At 41.0% G+C, this 17159-nt stretch overlaps 2 protein-coding genes across 51 annotated transcripts in view; one reads left to right on the forward strand and one right to left on the reverse strand.

Annotated features, from left to right (window-relative positions):
• Positions 1-9020: 9020 nt before the first annotated feature.
• Positions 9021-10010, reverse strand: LOC108592867 (uncharacterized). Its single transcript, XM_078342702.1, has 2 exons — positions 9420-10010; positions 9021-9257 (listed from the first exon to the last, which is right to left on the reverse strand). The coding sequence occupies exons 1-2, from the start codon at positions 9989-9991 to the stop codon at positions 9239-9241; spliced, it is 591 nt and encodes a 196-aa protein (XP_078198828.1). The 5' UTR covers positions 9992-10010; the 3' UTR covers positions 9021-9238.
• Positions 9282-17159, forward strand: part of ICA1 (islet cell autoantigen 1) — a 161130-nt gene continuing 153252 nt past the window's right edge. For 24 of the 50 annotated variants that reach the window (XM_009002362.5, XM_002751576.7, XM_078342682.1 and 21 more), the window contains exon 1: positions 9671-9744. Coding sequence is in view for 11 of the 50 variants with exons in the window: in XM_035253756.3 (XP_035109647.2) it covers positions 9321-9399 (79 nt within the window). In the remaining 39 variants the exon portion in view is untranslated. Of the gene's footprint in view, positions 9400-9670; positions 9839-17159 lie in introns of those variants that run through there. The other 26 variants (XM_035253767.3, XM_078342689.1, XM_078342683.1 and 23 more) reach the window with 2 other exon arrangements.

The raw sequence follows: 17159 nt of genomic DNA on the forward strand, positions 1-17159 counted from the left end.
GAATTATAAAATAAGTAGACGCAGATTTTAAAAGTTATTATGATTGCATTCATATGTTCAAAAAAACAAGAGGAAAGACTGAACTTGTTAAGTAAAGACATGGAAAATATTTAAAAGACCCAAATTGAATATCTAGAAATAAAAACTATAATTGATAAGCTTCCAAAAAATTCACTGGATAAAATTAATGGCAGGATGGACTTTCCTAAAGAAAGTGTCAGTAATACTCAAGACATAGCAATAAAAACTGTGAAAAATGAAACACAATATAAAAGACGGAAAAGAACAGAACATCAGTGAACTACAGGACAACTTCAAACAGTTAAATATATGTGTAGCTGGTCTCCAAAGGAGAGGAGAGAGAAGAAGGAGCCAAAAACATTTTTGAAGACATTAAAAACTGAAGAATTTTTAGATAATAAAGTATTTTTGCTGGCCACGGTGGCTCATGCCTGTAATTCCAGCACTTTGGGAGGACAAGGTGGGCGGATCATCAGGTCAAGAGATCGAGACCACACTGGCCAAAATGATGAAACCCTGTCTCTAATAAAAATACAAAAATTAGCTGGGCATGGTGGTGCGTGCCTGTAATCCCAGCTACTTGGGAGGCTGAGGCAGAAGAATTGCTTGAACCAGGGAGTCGGAGGTTGTGAGCCGATACCAAACCACTGCACTCCAGCTTGGCAACAGAGTTATTTTCCATCTCAAAAAAAAATAAAAGTCTTTTTAGAGTAGTTTTAGTTTTTAGTTTTACAGACAAATTAAGGAAAAATTCCATAGAATTCCAATAACCCTTACACACTCACCCATATTTTTGGCAATTACAAATAAAACTGCTACAAACATTCCTGTGCAGGTTTTGTGTGGACATATTTTCAACTCATTTGAGTGCAACTGCTAGCTCATATGGCAAGAGCATGTTTGATTTTACAAGAGACTGCAAGACTGTTTTCCAAATTGGCTATACCACTTTGCATTCCCACCAACAATGGAGAGTTCCTTCATCAGTATTTGGTGGTGTCAGCATTTTGGATGTAGGGCATTTTAATAGGTGTGCAGTAGTATTTCATTCTTTTAATTTGCAATTCCCTAACTATATATGATGCTGTGCATTTCTATATTTGCCATCTGTACATCACATTTGGTGAGGCATCTGTTCAGAACTTTTGTCTTTTTTTTTTTTTTTTTTAGAAAGGATCTCACTCTGTCTCCCAGGCTTGAGAGCAGTGGCGTGATCCCAGCTCACTATGGCCTTGACCTCTTCAGGCCCAAGAGATCTTCCCACCTCAGCCTCCCAAGTAGCTGAAACTACAGGCATGCCACCACCGCTCCTGGCTTTGTTGTTGTTGTTGGAGAAACAGAGTTTTGCCATATCGTCCAGGCTGGTCTTGAACTCCTGGGCTCAAGCTATCTGCCCTCCTCAGCCTCCCAAATTGCTAGGATTCAAGCATGAGCCACAACACACAGCCCTTTTGTCCATTTTTAATTGGATTATGAACTTTCTTATTGCTGAATTTGAAGCATTGTCTACTTTGAATAATAGTCCTTTATCAGATATATTTTTGAAAATATTACCTCCTAGTATATTGCCTTCTCATTCTCTTGATGGTGCCGTTAGCAGAACAGAAGGTTTTAATTTTAATAAAGTTCAACTTACTCATTTTTTTGTTGTGAATTTGCCTTTGGCATTGTACCTAAGAAGTTATCACCAAACTCAAGGTCATCTAGATTTTCTTCTATATTTATCTTCTAGAGGTTTTATACTTTTGTGGTTTACACTTAGATACATGATTTATTTGAGTTAATTTTTCTGCAAGATGTAAGAGCTGTGTCTACATTCATGTTTTTGCGTGTGGATGTCCAGTTATTCCAGCACCATTTGTTGAAAATCTTTTTTCAACAGCACCAATTTTTTCTATTCACTTGCCTCTGTTCCCTTGTCCAAGATCAGGTGACTATATTTGTATCTGTTTTTGAACTCTCTATTCTGTTCCATTGGTCTATTTGTCTATTCTTTTGCCAGTACCACACTCTTGATTACTGCATCTTTATAGTAATTCTTGAAGTCACGTAGTGTGAGTCATTTATCATTGTTTTTCTCCTTTGATAACATGTTGGCTATTCTGGGTATGGATAGAGTTTTTCAAAGTTTAATTTAAACTATAAATCCACAGCTCCAAGAAGCTCAACAAAGCCAAAAATATAAGGATAAACAACACTAAGGACATCATAATGAAACTGCTTAAAACCAATGAAAGGGGGGGGAAAAATCTTTACAGCAACTATTAAAAAAAGGGGGGGCGCCAAAAATAAGGACAACAGAAGATTCCTCATTGGAAACAATGAAGCAAAATGTTTAAATGTACTGAAAGAAAAAAGTCAGTGTAGATTTCCTTACCAGTGAAAAGACATTTCAAAAGCAAAAGTGAAACAGAATTTTTCAGATGTACAAAGCTAAAAGACTCATTATTAACATACCTTCATTTCAAGAAATACATTAATGATTCTAAATAAATTGTATTTTATAATCACATCATATACATCCAAAATTTGCTGTTTCTGTTTGTCAAGCAAGTTGTTCTGTTTGCGGACAGTACTTGTTAGAGATTTGAATCCCAGGATTTTTTGCGTCACCACCACAGATCCGCATGGTCCTGGGACCCACAGATTGAGAATCATTGTTTCAGAATATAAACTTCATGAGAAATGAAGATCCAATCAAATGTCATGGAGCAAACAAATGGATTAATTAGAATAAAGGCTGAGCTGTGATTTTTTTTAATATAGTGACTTTTAAAAACTGAACTTATTCCTTCTCATAAAACAATCCAGGCAGAAGGACCAGGGCAATATGGCAGCTCAGGGAGTCAGAGGCCCAGGTTCCTTGCCATCCCCAAGGTGTTGCTCTCAGCTGCGTGGTCAAAGGTGATCTAACCAGTGGGAAAGGGAAAAAGTAAAAATTGGGATGTATTTCTTTTAAGGGAATGACACAAAAGTTATATGCATGTATTTCCATCATATCCTATTGACTACAACTTGGTCATATGACCACATCTAGCAACAAGAGAAGCTAAAAAAAAATGTAACTTAGCAACAATGTGCTCAACTGAAACTTATATTACTGTAGAAAAGAGGAAGAATAAATATTGGGGAAATGATTAACAGTATCTGCCAAACCAAGTTAGTAACCGAGTTGAAACTAGAAGGGGAAAAGCTCATCAGATTGACAGTTAAGAAATAGGGATTACAGTTGTAATTCACCCTCTTATTCCATGATTAAGCCGAATGTTTGCCCATGCCTCACCTGAACTACCTTTATTATCTGCACCTGAATTTTGAGTGATTCTTCCCAACTGTCCCCGCATAGAGGGAGCAAGATATACCAAGAACCAAGAGTTTCATCCTAATCATTTAGTTAAATCCTGTTCTTTATTGGACAGTGTGACCCTTTGAGGAGTCATTAGCTCTAAGTCTATGAAGACCAGGGCACAGCTGTGAACTCTGGGCTGATGTTAGCCCAAACCCCAGCACACTTCCTAGTCAGAAACAGGATTCTACTCCATGGCACATGACAAAATTCTCCACCTGCAGTGAATTAAAAAAAAAAAGTCCCATTTTGATGCCCTCACCAGCATTTTCTTGCAGATGTTCCAATGGATGATAGGGGTAGAGGGACAGAGAGCAGCTTTATTTATCAGAAATCTGAGCTGGTATGACAATGAAAATAATTACCTTTCTTTTAATGTAAAGCAAGCCTCCTCTCTTCGTTGTAGCCTTAATTTTGAAAGGAAAGGAAGTTAATTTTAATTAACAAAAGTTAATGCTACTAATTAAACATTTGTTCTATTTTCACATGCACACACAAATCTGCCTAAAGATATAACTAGCTCTGCTGAGAGTATAACAAAAGCTTTGTTTTGCTACATGGAGAGTACAAATGATCACAGAAATCAAACTCAAATTGGCCAAGATACTTAGCCCATATTCTTGAGTAAATCCAATTTGTTTCTAAGTATTACACAATCCAGGAATAAAGGACTTTATTTTTATTAATAAAATTTGATGGAATCTTTCTCTAAATTTGTAACACCTGTAAAAATTAGACAATGATTTAAATAATTTTTCAATCATTTTTTTCTAAGTTTATTCTTCTAGATTATCTCATTTTAATCTCCCAACAATTCTAAAGAGAAAGTTATTTTTTTTCTTATTAATGAGATGAGCTCTGGAGAGATTTATATGTATGGCTCTTATTAAACTCATCGATAATGATAATAGCTTAAGCTCTGTCTCAACATCCCCTACTATAGAACAGGTACAATGATTACTTATGCTGCCAAACATGAGTCAGAAAACAAAAAGATTGCAGAGCTGTAGGGGCTTATAAATATCTGTCTAGAAGGAGACATTCATTTGCCTTACAGTACCCATACACCAAGAGAAAGAGGGGCATTCTGCCTCACTTGCTCACATTGGCTGAGATTTGTGATTGTAAGGAACATTTAGAACATTAAAAATATATATCAACAATCCAATAAAATAGATCAGATCATATGTAAATGAATAATTTGTATGTCCATGTATAATTAATATAAATACATATACATGCAAGAGAGATACTATTGAGTTCAGTCTACATAATAATTAATGTCAAATCAGAGATGACCTATGGATTAAGTTCCACTTGAAATGAATAAATATATATTCCTATGTATTAGGAATATGACACTGTTCCAATCACATTAGATGAAATAGATTTCTAATTTAATTCATTTTAGATTACTTCAGTGGGAGAAGAAGGAAAGTAACTTGGCAAACACTAAGGAGCTTTGGAATTATTCAACTAAAAGAATCCCTTAAGGCATAAGACCATTAAATGGCTCCTGAAAAACTTATTTCCTATAATTTGCCCATTCAAACTAACTGGCATTAATTTGAAAATACCTCTGAAATGAGTGTTCTTTTTTAAGAATTATGATAGAAGTTTGGGACTTTGGGGTCATAATTCTTATATTGTTTTGTTTTTTGGGGGGTTTTTGCTGCAGGTGCAGATTGGAGGTGGGGAGAGTGGGGAGCTGGTTTTGTTTTACTTTCCATGGTATCCTCCATTAATATTAATTTCTCAGGACAAAGTATCATTTTACCTCCCTGTTGATATTAAGTTCAATACCATAAAATCCATTATTATATGTGTTTGTGCTTATCCAAAAATTGTTTTGGTAGGTAAACAGTCTGCTTCTCCTTCATTTAAACAGGGATAGCTAAGAAGGCTGAGATATTATTAAGACCAGAGCATACTTGTAAAATATTGGTGCAGCAGAACTTTTCTTGATATCACCACGAGGTATCCAATGGATGGACCTGAAATATTTCTCTTTCATTAACAAATTTGTTCTACCTTGTTTCCTTCTATTTAGCTTCTTAGTGCAGGTAGAATTTGTATAGTATCCAGAAATCTGAAAAGAAGTCGCCTATTTGGGGTTTGTTGTATGGTTCTTACCCTGTAATTATTCCTGGGGAAGATGCTGGATTTGCTGTGTACATGTGTGCACATATGTGTGTGTGCCAATAAAGCTATGAAAACTATTTAAAAATTTTTTTTAACAGTTTTACTGAGACAGAATTCACATACCACTAATTCACAATGGTTTGTAAAATGCACAGCTCAACGTGTTTTAGCATGTTACAGATACTTGTAAATATCACCAATTTTAGAACATTTTCATCACATGAAAAAGAAATTCCTAATCCTAGTACTTTGGGAGGCCAAAGTGAGAGGATCACTTGAGGTCACGGGTTCAAGACGAGCCTGGGCAACATGGCAAAACCCTGTCTCTACTATAAATACAAAAATTAGCCGGGTGTAGTGGCACATGCCTTTAGGCCCAGCTACTCAGGAGGCTGAGACAGGAGAATCCTTTGAACCCAGGAGATGGGGGCTGCAGTGAGCTGAAATCATGCCACTGCACTCCAGTCTATGCAACAGAGTAAGACTTCGTCTCATAAGAAAAACAAAAACCTAACAAACAAAAAGTACCAAAATTAGCTGGGCATGGTGGTGTGCACCTCTAATCCCAGCTACTCAGGAGGCTGGGGTGGGAGAATCGCTTGAACCTGGGAGGCAGAGAGTGCGGTGAGCAGAGATCACACCGCTGCACTCCAGCCTGCAGAACAGAGCAAGACTCCATCTCAAAAAACAAAGGAACTCCATACCCTTTAGATCTCACTCCCTATCCGCCCATACTAAATGATCACTAATGTACTTTCTGTCTCTACAGATTTCTGTATTCTGGACTTTCATATGAATGGAATATTTGTGACTGGCTTCTTTCACTCAGCATGTTTCCAGTTTTATTTAAGTTGTAGCATATATCAGTACTTCATTCCTTTGGATGGCTGAATAATATTCCATTACATGAATATACTACATTTTGTTTATTCATTTGTCCACAGCAGGACAGTTAGTTCTGACCTTTTGACTGTTTTGAATGATACTACCATAGACATTTGTGTTATGTTTTTATGTAGACATAGGTTTTTATTTTTCTTGGATATAAACTTAGGAGTGGAATTGTTGGGTCATATGGTAACTCTATGTTTCATCATTTAAAAGACTTTCAGACTGTTTTCCAAAGTGGTTGTACCATTTTACATTCCCACCAGCAGTTTCTGCCACCAATTTCTCTACACCTTGCCTGGGTTTACCTTTGAACAATATTGCTTTGCCTAGGATGACAGAATAGAATGACAGAAGGGCAACAGCCCAGTGACACAGTGGAGATCATTCTAGCCCTAGACTGCCTACTTCCAACTTAAGTGAGAGAAAATAAACCCGTTTCATTTAATCCACGGTTATTCCAAGTCTCTGTTAGAAACTTAACACAAATCCAACTCATGTAGTCCTATTAGCATATCTTGAATCTGGGAAGGTCTTGAAAAATTATTGAATATGAAAAGATTTTTTTCATGGAAAAGCTTCTTTGTCATTCTGTTGTACACTGAAAAATGCACTTTCTTTCTCTCCTAATTTCTCATCCCATCAGTCAGTAGCCATTCTCCTTACAGATTGTGTCAGGTTCTCACTAGCACCTCACTGGTGTTCTGCTAGATGGAAACAACAACTTGTTATTCAGAAACAAATGAAAGTGCTATCGATAGAGCCATTCTTTCTAATGAGAAGGAAAAGGTGGCCAGGTGTGGTGGCTCAAGCCTGTAATCCCAGCACTTTGTGAGGCCAAGGCGGGCAGATCACGAGGTCAAGAGATTGAGACCATCCTGGCCAACATAGTGAAACCCCGTATCTAAAAAGGAAAAGCACTCTGTGGTGATGGAGAATGAGCAAGAGTTGTTTGTTATTTCCTTTCTCAAATATTATCCTAAGTGTTAGGACAATAATTAGAATGATGAAAAGTCATTTAAGGTTTTCTCCTAAACTTTCTGGGAGCCCAGAGAATTTCAGCGTCATGTTGACTAGACAATGCTTGTATTCTGTATTTGCTTTCTTTTAGACATTGCTTTTGACGCCACTTTTAGCCTCTGTAACACGTTAGACTCCCAGTCAGTTTTCACCTTAGAATTCAGAAAGGTAAAAGGAAAACTGTATAATTAATTGCAGCTCCACTGTCCCTTTTATTCCCATCTGATTTTTGTTCCAATCATCTGCATTTTGAGGGGATACTCTGAACATACACACAACCTGCCATTCAACTGGCTGTCTTGCAACTGATTTAAATATCTGCCCCCAAAGCCAGCGATTGACCAATGGGGCTTCTGACAAGTTTCCATTTAACTGGTAAATCACTACTGATAGAAAGGAGAACGTTATAGAGTCAGAAAAAAACCTTTTTCATGTAATTTAGTCCTTTCTCAATGCTTCTATTAACTGATGATACGCTCAGTCAACATTTATTGAGCACCTATGATGTTCATTACGGCACTTCATTCTGTTAAAGAATAATAATCTCTTTATCCTTTTAACTCCTGATAATAGATTTTTTACACATAAGTTTACAGTTCTTGGAATCAATGTATCTTAAAATATCTTAACTCTTTTGTAAGGAAGCCTTTCTCATTTTCAAGGCTTTGGGTTTTTGTTTTTGTTTTGTTTCTTCTTACATACAGCAAGTCATTTGGCTTGCGTTAACAGGTTAGTTTGAATGTTTCTTATAAAAGCCAAATATATAGAAACAATGCTTTTCTCTCTAAAAGTTTCTCCTGAATCTTAGCTTTTCAACAATTTGCTATTTCATAGACCATATTCATGATTTGTTTACTCAAACACACTTATTAAGGAGCTGTTTACTCAGCTCCAAAATTTGTGTTAGACTAGGACAGGCTCAAATCTGTAACAAACAGAATCCCCAAAGAGTAACTTTAAAGGTTATGTAAATTTCTGGAGCTATACTATCTTACTATCTTTCTATTAAAATGTCAACATCTATACTTTTTCTCCATCCATTCTGGCAAGACACCATGCTATCTTGAGATTAAGCTAAGTCTCCTGGTTCAGATTCAAATCCCTGCTCAATAATGTCTTTGTGGCACTCTGGGCAGTGTCTTCATCTGTAAAATCGGGATAATGACTTTACCTGCCGCATTGGGTTGCTGTAAGAATTAAACGTAAAGCACACAGAATGTGCCGGGCACATAGCTAGCATTCCATCCATGTTAGCGCAGGATTTCAGATCTGTCAGCATCCTTACTCAGTAACTATCATTTTGCCCTTTTAAATTGTTTCAGCGACGACTGAATGAACTTATTTATACACATACAACACAACCAGGGATGGAGTAATTGCACACTGAGGTCTCATTTCCACATAGGTAACATTAGGAAGCAACTATGCCAACACTTTTTCTTCCTGTGATCTGTACACTGCAGGGTCTCCAGAAACAATGGTTTGGTTCTTTCCTGGTGACAGACAATAAGAGAAGATGAAACTGCTATAAATGTCAATAACTTAAAAATAAAAGATACAGAAACAGATGGGAATGAAAAATATATGTCTATACATACACAGCTGTTTTTAAAATATGGCCTTTATTCTTTAAGCTCAAATTTGATTTCCAGGTACAGCAGGCCTCTAACTTTTCTTGGCAAAGTCATGAAGCCTCCTGTCCTCTAAAGCCACAGAAATTTAACCTAGAAGCAAGCAGCAGGCACTAGGCACAGCACGGAGGGAACCCTGGGGTGTACGCCTTGGCTCCCACCTGTCAGCCAGGTCATTGTGACGCAAACCCTATCGCCACGTGGAACACCTGCCGGGGAGTAGGGGCGGGGTCACTCTGGGCGGTGGATCCGAGCGGGGGATACCCCACGAGATGGGGGTCGAGGAGAGACGCCTGGGAGTGGAGAGAGAGAGAGACTCACTCCCCCAGTCCCCGACCCACCCCAAGCAAGGTGAGGCCAACCCCACCCACCTCCCTGTGGTCCTCCTCGGAGGAGTCGCCCCGGCGGGCGTCTGCGGGAGGGGAGAAGCGGGGAAGGGAGGCAGCGGCGGAGCCCAGGCGACGGTCGGTAGCGGTGTGGCGAGGGCGCCCGCTCCCCCCGGCCGCTGCGCTGCGCTGCGGCGCGCACGGGCACCGCCGGCTGCTATTCCGGCTGGTGGCGGCAGCCGCAGGAAGGGCCGGCTCCTGCGCTCCCCCGCCCCTTTCCCTCGCCTTCGGCTGACGCTGACGTCGGATGAGGGATCCGGAGGGACGCTCCGACCGCGGCCGGGAGGCTCCCGGGGGCTGGGGCTCCGAGGTACCTGCCCTCCGGGGTTGAGGCGGGGGCGCGCCGGGCGGGCTGCAGGCTGCAGCGGGAAACGCCCGGCAGCTGGGACGGTCTGGGACGCCTGGTAGGAGCTGCCTCCTCTGCCCTCCGCGGGCGGCGCGTGATAGGCGGGTCTCCTCCTCGGGTCCCGGATCCCGGTGCGGGAACTGCAGCAGCCCCTTCCCCTCCCCCGCCTCCTCCCTCTGGCCTGGGAAGGTCTGGAGGATGCGCGCGCCATGAGGGCGTGCGTCAGCCCCGGGGGAGCGGGAGGGACGCGTTCCGCGCTACAGCCCTAGCGCTGGGAGCACAGGCACCCACGCCAGCCACCCCACCCACCCACCCCGCTCCTCGACTTCCCCGCGGCTCCGGCCCCAGGACCCCGAGCTCCCTGGTGGCCAGGGACTCGCGGCCAGGGTTGACTTGTTGACAAGTTCACCTGCCGCGGCGCCTGATGTGTGCTTTTTCTCTTCCCCGGTGGCCCGTTTTTGGCAGGGGCGACAGATAGCTTATGGGTACCTCTTTATAACCATTAGCGTCAGGAGGCCTGAGCTTGGTCCCCCCGCGGGCGAGTTGCTCACCAGTCTCGGACTAGACGGGGCGAGAGCCCCTAAGCAACCCCCGTTCTGGCAAACCCTGGCGCGCCTGTTTCCTTTGGGTGCTGCTGACTCCGCCTTTCCTGCTCCGGGGCTATTGCAGCTCCTGCTTCCTCTAGAAACGAACATATCCTGTTGTTATGTCTGCCTTTCCCCCAAGGCGGCTCTCCACGAACCTTTCCCACGGTCTTTTTACTTGTAGTGCTCCAAAGCCCCTGAGCTTCTCTTTGGGGTCTTAAAAGTATCGCGCCTTATGCTGGCTAAGGGCATTAACTGTCTGGTTTGGGAGAGTTAGTTTGGAAAGAATAACATTCTCTTCTTTTAGATGGCATTAAAAAATCAGCACAAGAAAGGGTTTTGTTCATGAATCTTGGTGGCAGCCTTAGTAACTGAGACCTAGTAACTGTATAAAAATTATGAAGGCCTAGAAAATATGTCACCAGCTGGTTTGGGAGTGATACTGAATGTAGGAAGAAAGGCACATAAGGCATTCATTGACCATTAAGGTCCTGTAAATTATGACTCATTGCCAACATGTTTTTGCCCATGCATTTCGGTGAGGTCTCTTAAGAAAATCTCAAATTGGTTTCTGTGCCTCTGGTTTGAATCTGAGATTTTGAACTGTTGCAGGGAGGCGGGGGGAGTGAAACAAGAAATGCTTACTTTGAAATCTAGCTCCCTATGCAATATCTTACCCCCTATTTAAAATAAACACACTCTCTAAAAATGCTTTTAAGAAAGTTTTCAAACCAAAGATATCTTTTTAGATTTCAATCTTTATTTTTGAAACACCCCTTGTAGAAGATACCACAGGGACAAAAATCAATTTATAATCCTTAATGGCTCAAATATCACTCTTTGATTTTATACTATCACTATGTATATATTTTAATTGTAAGAGATGTTGATTTCTGTTTGTATTACAAAGGGAAATTGTTTCTGTTTGTATTACAAAGGGAAATAATTGTACTGATTATAAAGATGAATCTTTAGAAAATGTAACAGTTAAACTTCAGAGGGCTACTCGTGGAGAGACCTGATGTTAAAAAGCCTAACCCTGTATTCTCCACCCATGGATAATTTAATGCTAAAAACACTGGATAGTAATTGCCTGGGTGGTTTATTTTGTAACTATTTTCCCCCATTTGGAACACCTGAATAACTATCTCACTGCTTTCTCTAGGCATAGCAGTGCATCTCTCCACATCAACCTTATAAAAAGTATAGAAAATTTTGTTACTCAGAGCCTTCAAAAATCACTAGATTTTCAAGGCATTTGACTAAATCGTACATTTTTTCAGGTGCAAGCAGCGTTATCAGCAGTATAGAGGTGTGGCAACTATGCCTTGTCATAGGAGGATAAACCTGTGTTTGATATGAACTTTTAAGATTACAGAAACCACGCACAGCAGAGAGGGAGGAAGTTGACAGGCCACAGGGATGGGAAGAGTGTTTCCTCTTAGTTGGTTGAGCCTGACAGCTAGAAGCCCGAGGGAAGGTGGCAGTGTTTATAATCAGCACGCTGGTCACTAGTGTCCTTTTTCTCCATCTACATTATCAGATTTATGGGAACCATTAATAAGGATGCTATCTGCATGTTTTTGTCCATGAGGCAACATAGATCACTAATGAACCTTATATCCTAATCTCACTACCATTCACAATCTGCCTCAGCAGAGCCTTAAACTCAAAAACGGATAGAGGAGAAACACTTTTTCCTCACTTTGTTCTTGATACCCAAGCTGATGCATTTCATATCACAATCATTTCTAACACTCTGAGAGAGTACAGAGGACACATGGGCTTTGGGTCCTGATGGTGCAAGATCAGAATCCCTGCAGTAACACCTAACTAGCCATGTGACCTTGACCAAGTTACTTAAGTCACCATATCCTTATCTACAGAACAAGAATATCCACCTTGTTGGGAGCAGGGTGGGGATTAGAGATAATGTATATAAAATGCTTTGTGCGCTTTTATTTTTTTTCTTTTTTATTCCTATAAGTATTCTGCTTATGTATGTGCGCTTTTAAATAGGACTCACGCAGTAGTAATATTCTTTCACATGCTAAATATATGTTATCTGTATCTAAAAAGAATGCTGCTGCTTTACCTGTGATATAAAGTGTGTTTCCATTTGGTTTTGAGTAGTTCAAGTAATTTTGTACCAGTACTAAGACCCTGGGCTTTATCAAAGATACTCTCTGAAGTTGGCGTGTGGTGGGTGGTGGGGTGGGGTGCAATCAGAAACTAAGCTAATTTGTTCCAGTGGGGATAGATCTTCCAAGCCCCTGCCATTCAAACATGGTCTATGGACCAGTAGCATGTGGCCTCCCCTGGGAGGCTATTAGAAATGCAAAATCTTAGCCTGCCTGCTCCTTTCTTCCAGACCCACTGAATTCAAATCTGCATTTTAACAAGATCCCCATGTGTATGTTAACATTTGAGAAGCACTGCTGTAACCTGTTATTTCAGTGTCCCAGAGAATCATTTGGGGGCTTGTTATGATAAATGTGGATTCCCAGTCAAGCTTCCCTCATTGGCTGTTAAACAGCATCTCAGGTAGCTCTGATGCCTAGGGTCTTCCACTGCTATCAAACTGTCCCCCACCGTGCTCTAAAATGAGTCTCTGTCCTCTTCCATCACAAAGCACTTTGGCAACTATGATCTTATGTGATATTCAGCCCCCTTTGAGGTAAATAGATATTACAGTCTTCATCTGTCTGATAAGGACTGCAGACATGATTTGCCCTGGACAGATGAGTATGTTAGAACTGCCTTGTAGCCTCTATAAATACTAGGTTACCACACTTGTACTATTCTAGCAGTTTACTATTTAGTATTCTAGCATCAAATTAACATAGTTTTTGTTTCTTTGGCCTGTAAGTAATTTTCACAAATAACTAATGAATCTCTCCAGGCCAGGGAAGACTACATGTGATAGGGCATTTTATACCTGTTTCTTTTTTTTTTTTTTTTTTTTTAATTTTTTATTGGATTATAGGTTTTGGGGTACATGAGCAGAGCATGCAAGACAGTTGCGTAGGTACACACATGGCAGTGTGCTTTGCTTTTCTTCTCCCCTTCACCCACATTTGGCATTTCTCCCCAGGCTATCCCTCCCCACCTCCCCCTCCCACTGGCCCTCCCCTTTTCCCCCCAATAGACCCCAGTGTTTAGTACTCCCCTTTCTGTGTCCATGTGTTCTCATTTTTCATCACCCGCCTATGAGTGAGAATATGCGGTGTTTCATTTTCTGTTCTTGTGTCAGTTTGCTGAGAATGATGTTCTCCAGATTCATCCATGTCCCTACAAATGACACGAACTCATCATTTCTGATTGCTGCATAATATTCCATGGTGTATATGTGCCACATTTTTCCAATCCAGTCTATTATCAATGGGCATTTGGGTTGATTCCAGGTCTTTGCTATTGTAAACAGTGCTGCAATGAACATTCGTGTACATGTGTCCTTATAGTAGAACGATTTATAGTCTTTTGGATATATACCCAGTAATGGGATTGCTGGGTCAAATGGAATTTCTATTTCTAAGGCCTTGAGGAATCGCCACACCGTCTTCCACAATGGTTGAACTAATTTACACTCCCACCAACAGTGTAAAAGTGTTCCTTTTTCTCCACATCCTCTCCAGCATCTGTTGTCTCCAGATTTTTTAATGATCGCCATTCTAACTGGCGTGAGATGGTATCTCAATGTGGTTTTGATTTGCATCTCTCTGATGACCAGTGACGATGAGCATTTTTTCATATGATTGTTGGCCTCATATATGTCTTCTTTCGTAAAGTATCTGTTCATATCCTTTGCCCACTTTTGAATGGGCTTGTTTGTTTTTTTCCTGTAAATCTGCTTGAGTTCTTTGTAAATTCTGGATATCAGCCCTTTGTCAGATGGGTAGACTGCGAAAATTTTTTCCCATTCTGTTGGTTGCCGATCCACTCTAGTGACTGTTTCTTTTGCCGTGCAGAAGCTGTGGAGTTTCATTAGGTCCCATTTGTCTATTTTGGCTTTTGTTGCCAATGCTTTTGGTGTTTTGTTCATGAAGTCCTTGCCTACTCCTATGTCCTGGATAGTTTTGCCTAGATTTCCTTCTAGGGTTTTTATGGTGCCAGGTCTTATGTTTCTATAACAAAGCCTGCCTTCTGTGTGACTGTAGGCCAGTTATTTAAGATAATTGATCTTAAACTTCTTCATGAAATGAATATAAATCATTATGTCCACTTGGCAGTATTGTGAGGATACTGAGTGATATGAGTGAAGCATAGACTCCAGTGTCTGAGAAGTGGCTGTTGTTCAATTAGTGGTAACTACTTGTCTCCTTGTAAACCTAGTGAGATAGAATGAGTTCATGAAAAGCTGGGGAAATGATACCCTGTATCACTCATGATGGGAATCATCTGTCTCTCTTGCTAAGTCAGATGACATCATCCATCAGGCCTTTGACCAAATCAGAGAAGTGGGATGACTTGGTATTTAACAAGCATTGGTTGTATATGTGCCATGTGTTGTGCGCTGTGTTAAATGCTCAGAATCCCAAGACTCAGACCTTACCAGGATCTGGAGGAGCCTACAGCTGAGTAAGAGAGAGAGAGGAGTCAACTGACAATTGCGATAGTTGCCTTTCAGGGAAAGCGGGGAGGAGATAGAAGCACGGGTGGTAATGAAGCCCAGGTCAGGGGCATCCCACCCAGACAGGAGAGAGGGCAGAGAAAACCTGAGATGCTTCATGGAGGAGATTGTCCTTGAGTTGAACCTTAAACAACCAATAGGAATTTGGCAGGTAAATAAGGCTTGGGAGTGGGGAGAAAGAACGTTCCCCACACCCAGCCACGTGTATCTGTGTATACAAAAGTCAACAAGTAAAGGAGAGAATACTAGCAAATAGTCCTCATGTTTGGAGCCCAATGTGTATGTGTGCCCCTTACTAGCTGAGTGGCCTTGGACAAGTTTGATCATCTGTGATTCGGGAGGATTAGATGCACTAATCAGTGTAAGCATAGGACTGATTCCAGTTATTTGTTGAATGGTTGTGGAGGTGGTGGAGGTATTAGTAGAAAATAAGGGACTATTATTAAAAAGTCACTAGAATTAGAGAACATTGCAGAGTTCAATTTTAGAATGCATTTAGTAGAAAATACATGAATTAAGAGAGTGACTGGAAAAGGCAACTGAATGTATTATAGTTCTGTAGAGCGGAAAACATGAGATATATGTGTTCTGTGATGGACCACTGAATATACAGAAGTCATTGTTAATTTTAAGAGTCTGGACTGGAGACTAGAAAGGTCTTCTGGTTCTAGGTAATGAAAGTAGTTGTACAAGAAGTAACTCTTAAGTATTGCAACAATGTTCCAAGAGTATGCACATTGAAATCTATCTCTTACCTCATCATGATCACACTCACTCCCACATCTTTGCTCCCAGAACAGGGCATAGACATCCATGTCTGAAACCTAGTGGAAATCCAGCCTTCTCTGTGATGTTTCCTGGATAGAGCATTCTAAGCCAGAGACCAAGAACCTGATTTTTATAAATAGTGCCCACTCTCCTTGGTTGTAGGAATCCTGACAACCATCATGGAAGAAATCAATCAGCAGTTGCAGATTTTGCTGTGCACAGTAACACCATATTGGCAGTGGATTTGGGACTAACCCAGCAGCTATGCCTGTGATTGGGGGAGATTGTTTTTATAGAAACACAGCCCTATTCATCAACCTCCTTTCATCCAAGAGTAGAGCTGAGTAGTTAAAAACAGGAGCTCAGAAGTCAAAAGTAAACTTGTGTTTACCAGTTGTTGACTTTGGGTAAATGACTTCATCCTTGTAAACTTTGTTTCTCACTTGCAAAATGGGTTGATATCCCCTTCATAGTGTGTGGCGATGACATAATGATGCCAAGTGCTTTACATGTGTGACGTGCTTGATAAGTGATAGCACGTAATTATTGCCCCTTGCCCAGCACACATTTACTGAATACCTACTGTGCTCCAGGGGGCCATGCTTAGGGTGCTAAGGAGGCAAAGATGAACTTGAGGGTCCCTGTACTCATGGGACCTACAGTCTGGTGTAGGAGATACACATGTAATTAGCTCCTCGAAGGAGAGTACAGGAGTCCAGTGGCACCACCAGCATGGAGCAGTCAATTTTTTCAATGGGGAGGATTGGAGCGCAAGACCCCTGGGGGAAAGGGATAAAGAACAGATGTTGAGTTGGTGAGCCTTCACTGAAGTGGTGACATTTGAGGAGAGTCTTCATGTAAGTTCTATCTTAGTCAATCAGACAACAGAGGGAAAGGCATTCCAAGTGGAGAGAATAATCTCAAAGCCTTGAAGTGACAATATATTCAGGGAAGCTCAAGCCTTCTGACATGCGCAGAGGGAATAGTTCTGTTGGAGGGTGGGGAGGGCAGTGAGATTTGGGGAAAAGGGAGCCAGGATATGAAGGGGCCTGTGTTTTTTCCAAAAATGTTTGGAATTTCTCTAGTGGCAAGAGAAAGCAATTAAAGCATTTTAAGTAGGAGAGTGGAATGATTAGATTTGCATCATATAGTGATGGCTGCAAAAGATGAAAGAGGCTGGACGCGGTGGCTCATGCTGTAATCCTAGCACTTTAGGAGGCCAAGGCAGGAGGACCACTTGAACTCAAGAGTTTGAGACCAGCCTGGGAAATGTAATGAGACCTCATCTCTACCAAAAATTTAAAAAAATTAGTCAGGTGTGGTGACATGTGCCTATAGTCCCAGCTACTTGGTAGGTTAAGATAGGAGGATCTCTTAAACCCAGCAGGTCAAGTCTG

This window comes from Callithrix jacchus, chromosome 11 (genome assembly GCF_049354715.1).
Source record: "Callithrix jacchus isolate 240 chromosome 11, calJac240_pri, whole genome shotgun sequence".
In the NCBI taxonomy this organism is placed as follows: domain Eukaryota; kingdom Metazoa; phylum Chordata; class Mammalia; order Primates; family Cebidae; genus Callithrix; species Callithrix jacchus.

Coding starts and splice junctions, on each gene's coding strand:
- LOC108592867 (XM_078342702.1), bottom strand. CDS start 9,991: ATGGCGCGCGCATCCTCCAGACCTTCCCAGGCCAGAGGGAGGAGGCGG.